At 42.7% G+C, this 16177-nt stretch overlaps 2 protein-coding genes across 6 annotated transcripts in view; one reads left to right on the top strand and one right to left on the bottom strand.

Moving 5' to 3' along the window:
* LOC147020429 (uncharacterized) overlaps positions 1 to 3462 on the top strand; it is a 12244-nt gene extending 8782 nt beyond the window's left edge. For 3 of the 5 annotated variants that reach the window (XR_015061831.1, XR_015061829.1, XM_085895740.1), the window contains one exon: positions 366 to 3462. Coding sequence is in view for 1 of the 5 variants with exons in the window: in XM_085895740.1 (XP_085751866.1) it covers positions 366 to 471 (106 nt within the window). In the remaining 4 variants the exon portion in view is untranslated. The other 2 variants (XR_015061830.1, XR_015061828.1) reach the window with 1 other exon arrangement.
* Positions 3463 to 3972: 510 nt separating this feature from the next.
* LOC147020428 (stromal membrane-associated protein 1-like) overlaps positions 3973 to 16177 on the bottom strand; it is a 95646-nt gene continuing 83441 nt past the window's right edge. The window contains exons 8-10 of the mRNA XM_085895739.1: positions 8801 to 8972; positions 6132 to 6436; positions 3973 to 5042 (exon numbers count right to left, since the gene is read on the bottom strand). Of these exons, the coding sequence (XP_085751865.1) occupies positions 4908 to 5042; positions 6132 to 6436; positions 8801 to 8972 (612 nt within the window). The 3' untranslated portion in view covers positions 3973 to 4907. The remainder of the gene's footprint in view (positions 5043 to 6131; positions 6437 to 8800; positions 8973 to 16177) is intronic.

The following is a 16177-nucleotide window of genomic DNA, read 5'->3' as shown; positions in this document are numbered from 1 at the left end:
ATCCTGATGTTTTCACAGGAATTGTGATTCATCAATGTGTGCCATCCCTCAGATTAAACTGGGTGTCCCATCTGCTGGTATTAGTCGGTAGACATTAAAGATCCCATGGTGTCTTTCAGGAAGAGTAGGTTAGGTAGTGCTGACACCATAAACAAATTCCATATTCCTAACCTAACCAGCAGAGGGCATTGCATCAGCAGCACAGCTGCAACCTCAGCCAATGATACTACCCCACAGCCTTGTTTTGCATCCAAAAGAAGAAAATGACTTAAAATATGGGGCCAAGGGGATTAGCCTAGAGGTATACATATCTGTTTTGATTCTCAACTAAGCGATCAATTGTCACCCTCGTGTGTTGCATGCAGGGCGATGCATCAACCTGCGTCATTCATTAAGGCAGAGGACCCATCTACGAGCAGTGGCGACATTAGTGGACAATATGGATTCAAGGGAATCTTTTATAAAGCATAGACGAGACGTCACCAGCTCCCTTATCAATTTGAAATTCCTGCCGTGTTGTCGAACATGAGGTCTGGCCAGCTGGTTTGCGATATGCTTGGGCTACAAACGCTCTGCAGTCAACCCAAGGTAGGAAAGAAATATTTTGGGGGTTATTGTAGTCAATGAGCTGCAATGTTTATTCGTGAAATCGAGCGTAATATAATTCTTGTCCAAAAATAAAAGGTTTTATTAATGTTACTGGATTGCTGATGTACTATTTGGACAAGCTGAAGGCCTTGGATACGATGGAGGCCTTGGACACATTTATTGAACATTGATGGTGTTTACATCAATTAAGTGAATTATGTTTGTCCGAAACAAATAATTAGGAACGTAAATGGCCAAAATGTCTTAGGGAAGTTCGTTCACAATTACTTTTTGTTTAGCTAAATCAGGCTAGGAGGGTGAATGGACGTCACGACCTTCGATTCACCACACCGATCAAGCTCCATGCAGTTTAACTTGTCTTGAGGGGATTAGAAAAGATACATGCTTTATACAATCAAAATTTGCATTGTGGGAATTAAACAAAAACTAGCATGTGACTGACCTAAACCAATGACATTCCTTCTCTAAAAAAAAAAAGCATCTGTGATTGGACATCATGTGTTAAGCATTCCCACCAATAGTCTGTTATGATACGTGTGAAGTCACGTGAAAGCATGATGCACAGTAGCAAGTGTTTGTTGCATCACCAGAGAGCTAAACCAACTTGCATGTGTTTGAGCAGAAAAGCCTCACATGCTGGAATATAAAATTAGTGGATTTGAGCCTCGCCAATACCATTGGAGTTTCTATATAGCTTGGCCATATGCAAACGAAGAATCCCTTTTACTTGTGCGACGGGAGGTTCAAAATCAAACAAAACAGAGCATCGGCGAAATGCAGTTTACTATCTGTTACGGACGGAGATGAACAAAGTAATGTATTGGGTGAGGGAAATGTTAAACCGAAATTCTATACTTCGATATCATCTTAAAGGGGTGATCGCAAGTAAATATCATCATCGACTTCTGACCCATTGAATTTTTAACGAATTGATCAAGGAATATCAGCACGTTTCTCTCAACCCTTGCGTCATGATCCCCAAGTACTGTACAAATATTACAATGGTGCATTTGAACATTTCTTAACATGCAACATGGCCAATGATAAGGAAACAGCACCATAAACTTTCAGCTACCATTCTGACATTCCACATAATATTCACTAGCTGGTATTTTGTAACCACTACTTTGACTCATCAGTGATGGCTGAAACAAGGGCTGTTCAAAAGCTTCTCACAATGATTATAGTGTCCTTCGTCCAAGAAATGACAATTAAATTTTTTTTTTCCATCGAAGTACAAATCAGACAGCATTTCAAAATGGAAAGCCCGTCCACGGCCGCTTTGTACTTGAACCAAACTTTACAAATTTTTTTATTTGTTAATTTCATTAATTGGTGTTCTTCATATTCTCATAAAGGTTTGTTGAAGATTTGATGACAAAATCTCAAATGGTAAAAAGGTTATGGCCTGGACAGTCAAACAAGTGGTAAATAAACAAACACGGAAGCAATTCCAAGAACCCAGCCATCTTGCACAGTGACGGACAAGCTGATGAGGCCTATTTCTACTCAGTGACATTTTCACTGAATTAGTAGTCTTCTCCATATTCTCATAATAAAAGCTGTGATGACAAAAACTATGCCCTGGACAGACAGACAGACAGAGACACAAGTGATTGTGAAACCCCATATCCCACTGACATTCCGCCCTTTGATATAATCTTAAATTCCAAGAAATTATTGGTTCTGTACTTTGAACCAAAAGGGCAAAAGCACAGGGATTATGGCTTAGATAAGGAGACACAAAAAGGCAAACTAATTGATTGGAGAACACAAAAGTGAAATGACGCTATAATGAGGGCTAAAAAGTAATGAAAGGGATAGAGATGGGCCAGACAGTGGGAAGAGGAGATGGAAGGTTGAACAAGGTGCAAGTCATTGAGATATCCAGCATCAGGTCATGAACATGAAATGAATCCCTCCATCCCCCCCCCCTTCCCAATGAGGTTGTGGAGGAGACTTTTTTTTTTCTTAATTTTTGCCTGTACTTATGGCATAATGCAAGTGGTGCAACCACTGCCCTTGCTAGAGGGTGGGAAATGACTACAGACTCTTGACGGAGCAGGCATTACCAGTTGCAATTGTATTAAAATACGCCAATTATCTGTATGTACCATATAATCAAAAAACAGCTCGGCCAATCTCCACCAATTTTTTCATATATGCTGAGGGTATCTGAGCTGGTCATGGGTACAATTGAAATTGGTCTCTTAGCCCCTGAGGTTGGGTAGGTAACCCAGACAAAAGGCAGAGTGATGTACACATTGCAGGTCAATGTAACCACAAACAAAACTTTTATAAGGGAAAGGAGGTGGTGGGCACAAGCAGAATTTGTGGGGGTTCCATTTCAAGCAAACATTCATATGAAATAATCTTCCCTCGGAATTAATTTCCACCTTTACTTCATTGAACAAGAATGAGATGCTTTGAAAAATGTGTGCAGCAGACAAGGAATAAAGCATGTGAACCACAATTTGGGTTGCTCATTTGATTTACTAGTTCCACAACATAGCAGGTAGCAACAACATTGCATTGACCATTACTTGTCCTTTTGTGGGAAAAGTATTTTTTTTTTTTGTGCACAATACTGGACTATTGCTGTTAGACAAACTTGCAAGAATGTTTCCTTAAAGTAATTTGAGGGAAATGTAAAAATAAATCAATTAATAGAATGGTGTGCTCCAAGGACGGTTCATCAAATGATTGTGATGCTCATTGTAGAAAATACTGAAATGAACAATTTGATTTTTTTCCATTTTGAAAAATACTGCAAGTTTTAGCTTGATTTTATTACAATTTTTTTTGCAGGTGAGTCAACCCAGTCTGCAGTCCTGGGAATCCAGCAAAATGGCAGTGAATGTTTGTAAACATCCTTGACTGAAAGCTTCAATCTGCTTAGCTTTCAGTCGGATGTTTACTGCCGTTTGCTGTATACGTCTCCACTGCAGAACTATTTAGTCCCCATCTCGTGTGCAGCCAAGCACGAGGAATGAAAAATGTCACACGCATCACGGCTGTCTTTTACTTTTACACTTTCTCAGATGTTGTAGCAAAATGCTGCAAAAGGGGATGGTGTTGGGTCCAGGTGCTGTAAACACCCTACACTCTCAGCTGGAATTAATGTTAGCTGGGAGGGGGTGTTTGCTGCACCTACCTCAAACAAACAACTGCTGGTCTCAAATTCGCGTTCCAATCGGTCGCAAAGGTCGACTCGGCCCGTGGCTCATCATATCCTTGCAGCAGTGTTTTTTTTTTGTACCGCATAATAAACTTCCTCTATGGCCGACGTAGCCACTCGTGTCAACATTACAGCTTTCCACAAACTGCACCGAGTTTACATCAGTAGCATATTGTAGACAGTGGCAAGGTGAAATAGTTTATTAAATACACTGAACAAAAAAAAAAGATGTTACAGAAATCACCCAATATTGCAACAACAAAAATTAGAAATATGGCCATTTTGTGATCAGTAATTAGCATGGTGCTGTGCAGGGCATCAGCCAGGACTGTGTACAATACTGGTCCCCTTATCAATGGGAGGTCTCATCAACAAAAGGTCATGGTGCTGATGGGATTCAGTAGGAAAACCTTCATTTCCAAGCAATTTGGTCAGATTTACCCTCCACAAATAATCAAAGGTTTTGGAAGATGCAAGAAGCAACATTACCTCCTGCTGCAGGTGAAAGTTTCACATAGTCGAGGTTTTCAACTACAGAATTTGGCTCCGCATCGCTTGGGCATTAAAGGTCACTGCAGCTCTCTGCTGGCTCCTACAATTCCATTAACACGGTGCAAAAAGATAAGTGCCCTTCTGCCAATGCTGGATGATGAGTTGTGCTGTGACCGAAGGTGTGTTAAAGTAAACCCCACATTCCCCTTCCCCTTAAAAAAAGGTATTCATATGAAGTGTACAACATTTGATGAACAAAACAGGATTTTTTTTTGTCCACTCCACGGGTCTCACATTTCACGAAATAAAAACAAACAAACAAAAAGAAAAAAAACAAACTCTGCAAAGCATGTTGAGACTTCAAAGCCAGCAGCTGGTGAAACCAGCACGAAAACCTTTGCCAATACAGCAAATTACAGACCGGGAAACAGGGGCACTGTTACACTCCTTTGGACCGAGCACACACCTTGGTGGGCTGCCAAAGCAGAAACAGGAATTTCAGGTTAGGCACATGTGGGACAAACAGGGAAAAGTTGAGGAGCAATGCAGAAGTGGTTTGGTGGTGCAGGACTTGGGAACGACGGGTTTCAAAGGCAAAATGTATTTTGCCACAGAATGTGGGTAGCATTCATTTCCACACGTGGGTGCTGAGAGCTTGGTTGGTTTGAGGGGACGTGGCCCAGGAGCTCATATTCTGGGGAGCACTGTACGCTCCCATTCCTCCTGGCATACCGACACTCAGGCCAGTCATCTGTTGACTCACCTGATTGGGGGTGGGGGGCAGATGCAATGCCACTGCTGTTACAGTTGCCAAAGCATCACTAATCGCAGACAAACATTCTTGTGGGAGCTAAGGAAGCATGGAAAAGTGTAATACACCAGATTGAACAGTAAACAGCCTCAACAGCTTAAAAAAAATTATTCAAGAGGAATTTGTGCAATTCAAAGGAAGTATTTTTAAGTGCCCATCCAAAGTTGCCATGATGGTAATGAACCAGTTGGACACCGTTTGGCATCAGGTGTTGACCAGATGAGGTGGAGCGGCACACAACCTTCTTTAAAAGTTTGTTAAACACCCAGTTGGCTCGTTCTGACTGACATTTGCTTTCTAAATTCATTTTCAAACATTTTAAAATCCTTGGATTTGAACCCACAGCTCTGATGTACCAGTCTTGTGACCTCAACACTACTTTGCCATAGTAGTATGGTATCAGCAGTGTGTAACGGAAACGAGGTTACAATATACATATGAAACCCCAAATTTATGAATTGTTATTGATTAGTTGATATAATTGTTCAGCTCATCATTATTATACCTGAATTACAGTTGGTGTACTGCTGCACCAGAAAATGTAAATCATGCACAAGTTCAAGAAATCCATCAGTAAGGCAGGCACAGCCACAACCATAGCAACTCTAATCTCTCTTCCCACCCTTCCCTTTCCCAGAAAAAGCCAGTACCAACCCGTTTAGAAAATAATTTCCACCAAAACCAAGTGAGCAATTTATGTCCATACTGTAACCCATTGAAGATCAGAAGAGAGGGCTCAGGGTCAGATAAAGAATGGACAAGAACCGATGCACCACAACATGTAATCAATGAATGGAAATCTGCAAATTGGCAATTGTGTTTTACTCCACGCACGCAAGGAGTACCATTTTGAAATGTAGAGGAAACGTCAAGGTGATTAAACCTCTCCAGGTTAAATCGTATTGCTAGTTTTGTAAGCATGCAAAAACCTACCTCACATCGACAATGGATTGGCAAAGCATTTTGAAATGTAAAACATGATTGTTGTGCCAACCATTAGCTTTCCAAAATATATGGCCATGTATGACAGCTTGAACAAACCTGTGTCATATTCCATGTTGGAACGTTGGACATTGATGTATATCCCAGCAATCCAGACTGACCCAGTGTGCCTGATGCAGTCCCAGCTGCAAATGCAGAAGTCCCCAAGCCAAGCTGATTTCCCATTAAGCCATTGGACATGCTCCCTCCAACAGGAACTCTGACTGTGGCTCCTGGAACTCCAACAGGTGCCACTCCTATCATGGCATTTTGGGGAGCATTCACAGGAACACTGGGATATGTCATTGGAGCTGCTGTGGAAGGCATGTAAGCTATGCTGGCACCAGGAGGCAAATAGACAGAACCTGTAGAAACAGACATAACTATAAGGGCACTCGGTAGAGCGCACATCTCCACCCGGTAATGCCTGATCCACGAGAACATATCAGGCCCAATACATTTTTGAAATACGAGATATATTTTTTGAGTCCAGTCTCTCAATGGTGAAGAATCACTTAAAAAAAAAATTCGAGTAGTCTGATCTGGATTCAGATCTTCACCAAAACCAAGTCAATTTGTCGTAGTCACACACCCAACTTGTCCACCAAGTTTTGTCTGAATTCGTCCACAACTTTTTGAGATATCGTACTCTATATTCGTTTAGCCCCATCTCTCAATAGTGAAGAATCACTTTAAAAAATTGTCAGATCCGGATCTTCACCAAAATTGAATCAATTCTTCCTTTTCACACACCCAACATTTCCACCAATTTTTACCTGAATCCATCCACAACTTTTTGAGATATCCTAGACACAAACAAACAGACAGAAAGGGGTGAAAATTACCTCCTTCACCTTCGGTGGCAGAGGTAAATATCATGCAATACAGTACTATATAGTTTTTGGCCTGACCTCTCAATGATGAAGAATCACTTTAAAAAAAAAATAGATAATTATCGTATCTGGATTCGGATCTTCACCAAAATCTAATCAGTTCATCATTGTCACACACCCAAACTTCCCACAAAATTTCATCCGAATCCGTCCACAACTTTTTGAAATATCCTGCACACAGACAAACAAATAAAGGGGTGAAAACATCACCTTCATCTTCGGTGGCGGAGGTAACTTGAAGGGCACTCGGTAGCGCATACCTCCGCCACGTAATGCCTGATCCATGAGAACATATCGGGCCCAATACATTTTTGAAATATCATGCTATACAGTACTATATCATTTTTGGCCCGATCAATGGTGAAGATTCACTTTAAAAATAAAAATAATTATCGTGTCCAGATTCAGATCTTCAAAATCGGATCAATACTTCCTTGTCACACACCCAACACATCCAGCAAGTTTCGTCCGAATCCGTCCACAACTTTTTGAAATATCATGCGATATAACGTTTTTGGCTTAATTTCTAAATGGTGAAGAATTGCTGAAATTCTAGTAGTCGGATGCGGATCCGGATCTTCACAAAAATCGAATCAGTTTGTCCTTGTCACACACCCAACCTGTCCACAAAATTTCATCCGGATCTGTCCACAACTTTTTGAAATATCATGCTATATAACGTTTTTGGCTTAATTTCTAAATGGTGAAGAATTGCTGAAATTCTAGTAGTCGGATGCGGATCCGGATCTTCACAAAAATCGAATCAGTTTGTCCTTGTCACGCACCCAACCTGTCCACAAAATTTCATCCGGATCCGTCCACAACTTTTTGAAATATCATGCTATATAACGTTTTTGGCTTAATTTCTAAATGGTGAAGAATTGCTGAAATTCTAGTAGTCGGATGCGGATCCGGATCTTCACAAAAATCGAATCAGTTTGTCCTTGTCACGCACCCAACCTGTCCACAAAATTTCATCCGGATCCATCCACAACTTTTTGAAATATCGTGCTATATAACGTTTTTGGCTTAATTTCTAAATGGTGAAGAATTGCTGAAATTCTAGTAGTCGGATGCGGATCCGGATCTTCACAAAAATCGAATCAGTTTGTCCTTGTCACGCACCCAACCTGTCCACAAAATTTCATCCGGATCCATCCACAACTTTTTGAAATATCATGCTATATAACGTTTTTGGCTTAATTTCTAAATGGTGAAGAATTGCTGAAATTCTAGTAGTCGGATCAGGTCCACAAAATCCGGATCCGAAATTCATCTTCACAAAATCGAATCAGTTTGTCCTTGTCACACACCCAACCTGTCCACAAAATTTCATCCGGATCCGTCCACAACTTTTTGAAATATCATGCTATATAACGTTTTTGGCTTAATTTCTAAATGGTGAAGAATTGCTGAAATTCTAGTAGTCGGATGCGGATCCGGATCTTCACAAAAATCGAATCAGTTTGTCCTTGTCACACACCCAACCTGTCCACAAAATTTCATCCGGATCCGTCCACAACTTTTTGAAATATCATGCTATATAACGTTTTTGGCTTAATTTCTAAATGGTGAAGAATTGCTGAAATTCTAGTAGTCGGATGCGGATCCGGATCTTCACAAAAATCGAATCAGTTTGTCCTTGTCACACACCCAACCTGTCCACAAAATTTCATCCGGATCCGTCCACAACTTTGTGAGATATTCTGTACACAAACAAACAAACAGACAGAGAGGGGTAAAAACTTAACCTCCTTCACCTTCGGTGGTAGAGGTAACAAAGGTCCATTGCATGGAAAATATGAATATTTGAAAAGACCAACAGGTAATGCATACCCTGTGGGACACATTGGCCATGCTGGTTGCCATACAGAGACAGGATAGAATCCTTGCTCATGGTCTTCTTGCTGTTGTCCTCAGATTGGGTCGACACGTCCAGGAAGAGGTTGAGGTCATTTGCCGATGGCTGGCCCTGATTCACAGGTTTTGCTGCAGTTGTCACAGTTGCCTGGAGAGTTTTTAAATGTTAGAATTTATTTGTTGTTGTATACAGTCGAGGTTCATGGAAGAGCCAGTACACTGAACAGATCAACATGTAACAGGCCAAAAAAACAAAAACAAAATTGGATGCAAAACATGCATGCTTGCACGAGGTGGACAAGATGGATACAGAGGATGTACGGGGTGGACAAATTGCACAATGTTTAACATTTCTTCAACGTGAGCACTGTTAGCACTTTAACCCATGTTCAAAGACCATATAGCCTGCCTATGCTCCAATTAAGAAGAGCAATCTGGGATATTCGAGAACATTCTTTGTATGTGCATCACAAAGTTTATACAAGTTTCAATAATCAAGCTGTGTCGACCACAACATTAAAACCAACCAAACAACAAATTTGCTTCAATAGATTCAATTTGGGCCAAATCGTTTACACGTGACAATGCAAACCTCGTCAGTTAAATAATGCATTAAATCTCTGAGCTTTATGGAGCAGAGCAAGGCACAGATTGCATCCCCAAAAAAATATATTAAAATAGACGAGTGTGGGCCGCAGAAACCATCCGGAATCGAGGTGAAGTGCGCATGGTGTTTAATGCTTGGTTGCCTTCATCGGGCCGGAAAGGCTCGTTTTAGTTTATTGTGACACTTGACCACAATTCCTCCTCCTGGTTAATGTGCAGCGAGGCAGAGACAGTTGCTTGTGTGGCAGCCAGCCATTGTTGCTCACGTCACACGGATTCAGCTGTTATGGGACACGATCTGTGCCTTGTATATTGTTGTGGAACTGACTCTTAGATCTAGAGGGTTAATAATGCTTTGTATAGTGTATTTATATCCTGATTAAATGCAATAGCACAAACGAGATGTAATTAATTGTGATATTAAAATTAGAAATATTCTCCCTCTCTCATTGTCTATCTAAAAATCTCAACCCTTTTGACCCCATTTTTAATGTCCTCACCTCTGTAATCTGTCTTTTATGTTATTTTAAAGCATCTCGCAAGGCAGGAGGCGCCATCCAGGTGGGAAAGTGGCACCTCACTTGACAAGTAGGAGATAGGTGGTCCTTCACACTTCAGAATGAGATCCTCGACCAATGGTGAGTGAGAGTGGAGGGGCATGATGCGTCACGGGTGAGGTATGGGGCGGTGGATATAAAGGCAGCTTGAACAGATTTTGGGGAGAGCCGTTGACTTCACCGGTGCTGTCACGCCTGAGCCATAACCCCACCCAGCCAGAGCCACGCTCTGCTCACGCTAGGGCCACACAGTCTCCTCTACTCCAGGCTATGAAGCAAGCCAGGACTGCACTGGTAAACAATCCTGCAATACTCTGCCAGGTTTGCCGAGAACTCTTCTGTCTTGCGATTCCCTCCATCTACCATGGTGTGAATGATTGGGCCTAGTAAAGTTATATAATCAAGGAATTTCCGTTTGTTCATTAGCATCGTGAGCACGAACTGGTGAGGGTCAAGGGGTTTTATAATTACATGAGCGAATACCACCCGTCGCTTCGTTAAAGGGAATACTAAAGGGGGGTGGGGAGGGAGAGAGGAAAGGAGAGAGGAGGGGTGTGGGAAGGGAAGACAGTGTGAGGTGAGAGGAAGGGAAGGCACACATGCGGTGGAGCATCAATTATGATCCAGACAGTCTCGTCAAAATTATTCTGCAGAGAATAACAGTGAAAATGCAAACAAAATAATGTCTGAAATCCTTTTTCTTCCGGTCATACTAAAAACATGGCCCGAAGGCAAACACCGCCCAAACGCAACCAGAGCCAAGCTGTCCAGAGACAAACACCGCCCGGACACAACAGGAGCCAAGCTGTTCAGAAAAACACCGCCCGGACAAAACCGGAGCCCAGCTGTCCAGAGAAACACCGCCCGGACACAACCGGAGCCAAGCTGTCCAGAGACAAACACCACCCGGACACAACAGGAGCCAAGCTGTTCAGAAAAACACCGCCCGGACACAACCGGAGCCCAGCTGTCCAGAGACAAACACCACCCGGACACAACAGGAGCCAAGCTGTTCAGAAAAACACCGCCCGGACACAACCGGAGCCCAGCTGTCCAGAGAAACACCGCCCGGACACAACCGGAGCCAAGCTGTCCAGAGACAAACACCACAGGAGCCAAGCTGTTCAGAAAAACACCGCCCGGACACAACCGGAGCCAAGCTGTTCAGAGAAAAACACCGCCTGGGCGCAATCTGAGCCAAGCTGTCCAGAGACAAACACTGCCCGGACACAACAGGAGCCAAGCTGCTCAGAAAAACACCGCCCGGACACAACCGGAGCCCAGCTGTCCAGAGAAACACCGCCTGGACACAACAGGAGCCAAGCTGTCCAGAGACAAACACCACCCGGACACAACCGGAGCCAAGCTGTTCAGAAAAAAACAAACATCGCCCGGACACAACCGGAGCCAAGCTGTTCAGAAAAAAACAAACATCGCCCGGACACAACCGGAGCCAAGCTGTTCAGAAAAAAACAAACATCGCCCGGACACAACCGGAGCCAAGCTGTTCAGAGAAAAACACCACCTGGGTGCAATCTGAGCCAAGCTGTCCAGAGACAAACACCGCTCGGACGCAACCAGAGCCAAGCTGTCCAGAGACAAACACCGCCTGGACGCAACCAGAGGCCAGCTGTCCAGAGAAACACCGCCCGGACACAACCGGAGCCAAGCTGTTCAGAAAAACACCGCCTGGACGCAACCAGAGCCAAGCTGTCCAGAGAAACACCGCCCGGACACAACCGGAGCCAAGCTGTTCAGAGAAAAACACCGCCTGGACGCAACCAGAGCCCAGCTGTTCAGAGACAAACACCACCCGGACACAACAGGAGCCAAGCTGTTCAGAAAAACACCGCCCAGACACAACTGGAGCCAAGCTGTTCAGAGAAAAACACCGCCTGGGCGCAATCTGAGCCAAGCTGTCCAGAGACAAACACCGCTCGGACGCAAACAGAGCCAAGCTGTCCAGAGACAAACACTGCCCGGACACAACCGGAGCCAAGCTGTTCAGAGAAAAACACCGCCTGGGCGCAATCTGAGCCTAGCTCTCCAGACATAAATACCGCTCAGACACGTCCAGAGATAAATACCATCTGGACACGTCCAGAGACAAACACTGTGCAGACATAATCACCGTCTGGATAGGTGTTGAGACAGACAGGGTGGTGGGGGAGGGGAGAGTGAGAGGTGTGTGGGAAGAGGGTAGAGACAGAGACAGAGACAGAGACAGAGACAGAGACAGAGACAGAGACAGAGACAGAGAGACAGAGAGAGACAGAGAGACAGACAGACATGGGTAGGGGAGTTATCATAGAGAATGTTTGGCTTTATGAACACACACACACACACACACACACACACACACACACACACACACACACACACACACACACACACACACACACACACCTTACCAATAACTTGGAATAGAAGAGGGCCACCAAATATGTCATAAAAAAAAATGCACAAAAAAATTACCAAAGAATACCTGCAGTACCAGTGTTCAATGCAGCTGCAGAATAGTAAATTGGCCACAAACTGAAATAAAACTTGATATCAGAACAAGGAAACTCCTCACTATCTACAAAAACCAATGCATCCCGAGAATGACCAATTGAAGAAAGGAAGAGGTGGCGGCCTCATGGAACTCCATCAAGTGCACAGAGAGAAGACTGTAGGATGAGCAGAGTACGTGAAAGGTTCAACAGAATATAATTTGTCCTCAAGCATGAACACAAGCCAGAAAAGGCATCTCTCACTCACCTTGCAAAAAAAACTTCCAAAAACAGGTGCCAATAGAAGATGCCACACACACCAAACCGAAACAGCAACAAATACAGATCCAATGATTGCAAAAAAAAAAAGACAAATACAAGCCAAAATACCAACAGATATATTACAGTGACAACTATAATAGACAAAAGACAAAAGAGCAGGGCAATATTAAAAAAAAAAATAATAATAATAAATTGTTGGACAGGTTGGGGACAGACAAAGGAGGATCACTGGAATGGCCAAGAAGAGTTCAGCTCAATTGGAATGGAGAACAAATCATTATAAATGCCAAAGACAAAGGACACAACACGAATGTTTCATTCCTGTCATTTTTTTTAAAGCCAATCAGACAAGTGTCGATTCTGCAAGGTATAAACAAAGCACGAGCCACCTCCTAGCCATCCATTGGGACCATCCTCTGTTTAGAGCGTCGGTGTTGCCAAAGCAGTCTCCTGGGCTACTGGGCATAATCCTGGATTGGTCACCACTCCTACACAGGATACTTGAATGGCTCGATCATCCCAGTAAGCTGGTACTCATTTTGCCAACCTCAGAAGGAATGACAGGCTGAGTTAACCCCACCTGGTATTAATTCAACAGAAAAGCATGATTTGAACTCAGGACCCTCAGATCCCAAGCTCACAACCCTAACAATGAAGCCTACACCAGGTAAATATGTCAGGAATAACTGCATAAAACATGTGCATATCAAAATTCACTGGTTGTAAAAGTATTCAGCCAGTACTTGGTGGAAGCACCTTTCGCAGCAATGACTGCTATGAGCAATGACCTATTGGGATGTAAAAAAACAAACAAACAAACCAATGTCAGAACAGCTGTACACCCAAAGGCACAGCAAGGTATGTAGAGTAATCCACTGGCACATCTGTTGAAATTTCAATATCCCAGTTACACAAAACTCATGGAAACATGAACCAAAAGCAACCATTGAAAACAAGGACATAATGCTCATGCATGACCTGAGGATCTCATCCAGTGTGAACATAGAAAACAAGGCACTGCGACCAGACATACTACTCAGATACAAAAAGGAAAATAAGATATTTGCAAACTAATGCCAATTAAGGTTTCGGAACCCAGCGATTTTTGTCTAAACACAGAAATCAAGAAAATGACCAAATATCAAGACCTCAAGAATGAAGTGGAAAGATCCTGGAATCTGAAGAGTGCCAAAATCGGATCGGTGATAATTGGAGCAACAGGAATGATAAGAACCTCACAAAAATCCTTCAAACCATCCCTGGGATTATTACTACAAATAAACTGGAGTTGGAGGCTGTCCGTGGTTCAGTGATGATCCTGAAAAGAGCCCTCGGAACAAAACTCTGAGAACAAAGCTTCACAACTTAGGCCATGAATCACGATCCTTCACCGAAACGAAGGTGGATTATTTAAGTCATGCAAGGACTCTGTTCCACCTTCTGAAACCCAAATTATGGAGATAACGATTAATGCGCACGCTGCAGTGCGTGAAGAATGACCTGTAACTCGAAAAACTCGAACCCACAATCATTCAGAATGACCTGTAACAAGGGAAGGGAATAAGTGTCAACCACGGTGAGTCGATGAGCATCACATGTAGACCTGACCAAGTGGGGCAGGCAGGTTGTCCCCAACCTGAAGTCAGGTAATGAGACAGCTGGGTTTTTACCAGCTCCAACAGTGGCAGGGCAGTTTTCAAATTAATGAGTCTTCCTAATACTGAATCCAAAATCCCAAACAATGCTGCATTACGCTGGATTTGAATCCACATTCTTTGGGATGACATTCCAGTGTCCTCGCCAACAACCTAAAAGTATACCAAAAGATTTTTTTTCCATTTAAACTGCGAGTAAAAAGGAAGTCAAAGATGTGTGCTGTCCAAAATTTATGGTAAACAATCGAGAAGCCTGCTAATTTTACCACTACCTCCCTTCATAATCATCTCCACCGACTGAGATCGATGGATGGTCTAGGTTGTATTTGTTTATAATCATTCAGATCTTTAACCTATATTATAGAGAATTGCTCTGCCTCTTTTGTGAAGTCAATTTTAATTGAAGTCACCAGACATTATGTAACTTCAATGCATAATGAGGTGCGTTCTAATACAAAGGTCTAATATATTTAAACAAGAAAGAAAGACCAAAAAAAAAAAAGACCCGTATCTTGCCAAAAGGTGACCACGTGTTACTTCTTTAAGGTCACACTGAGGTGAACAGAGCTGCTATCCACCAGGAGCGACTCCTTGAGGAATATCTGCCAACGAGAGATTCCGATGAGAATCGTTTGACAGAGTAACCATGAAAAATATGTGTTTGCCTCATAACGTCACCAAATGACGTCATAATGTCTCAAGCTTGACATATCTAGAAAGCACTCATCAAAGTGTTCAATTTGAGGTATTACACGATATGGTACCTAAGATTTCAAAATTTGACCTTGGGGTCAAAAACTTTCGACCTCCAGCGCTAACCATGAAGGTCAAGGCCGATCAGAACCAAAAATTAATCAGCTGAGCGCCAGACCATGAACTATATTCCCATGAAGTTTGAAGACGATCCGATCAAAATTACTCAAAAAATAAGGGTTTCGTCGACTCCCCTGATATGCGACAAAGTGACCTTGACCTTGAAAATTTTATGCGCTGAAAGGGACATCTATAGGCCTCTGATATGCGAAGTTACAAAAATTTCCAATGATAACTGTGCTCTGCAGAGTGATTTATACATGATTACAGACAAAAAAGTAATAATAATAAATAAATAAAACATACAAGCTGACTAATATCTTGCAAAAACTTCGTTTTGGCAAGATAAAAAGAAAACGCATCACTTCTCAAAATTATACTGCACTTGAAAAAGGCTCGAGAAAATTATACCGCACGTAAAAAGGCGGAAGGCCTAAACTCGGTGTTTGCATCAAAATCTTGTGTCCGAATCCCATCGCTTTCTGTACCCACCTTACCCAGTCACACCCAACTGTCCCTGGACTCTGTATCCTTTTCTCCTGACAAGGTGGAGAGCTTGCTGTCAAACCTTGACTCAGATTCTGCAACCGGTCCAGACGGCATCAGCCCACGTGTCCTAAAAATCTGCTCCTCTGCTCTTGCTCACCCTCTCTCTGTTCTATTTACCTTCTCATTTGCTCAAGGTCATCTGCCATATGAATGGAAATCAACAAGGTAATGAGTATGTCGAGCACACCAATAAATTGCTGATGCAAATCACGACCTGGAGAATTTGTGACCATGAAGGCTACCTCTTATTTTTGGAAATAAAAATTGATTGGGTGCAAGGTGAATATGGTGGATGTGGAATTAGTTTGATGCGCTGCTCTAAATAATTTTTGCACCTGAGCATCCCAATTTGCTGGGTGGACTTTTGCTTTTTGCTGGGTCCACCACCGTCATGGTCCC

Source organism: Eptatretus burgeri, chromosome 9 (assembly GCF_056783735.1).
Source record: "Eptatretus burgeri isolate ZD-2024b chromosome 9, Ebu_testis_v1, whole genome shotgun sequence".
NCBI lineage: Eukaryota > Metazoa > Chordata > Myxini > Myxiniformes > Myxinidae > Eptatretus > Eptatretus burgeri.
Note: the sequence above shows the minus strand (reverse complement) of the source record. Positions and strands in the feature narration are given on the sequence as shown.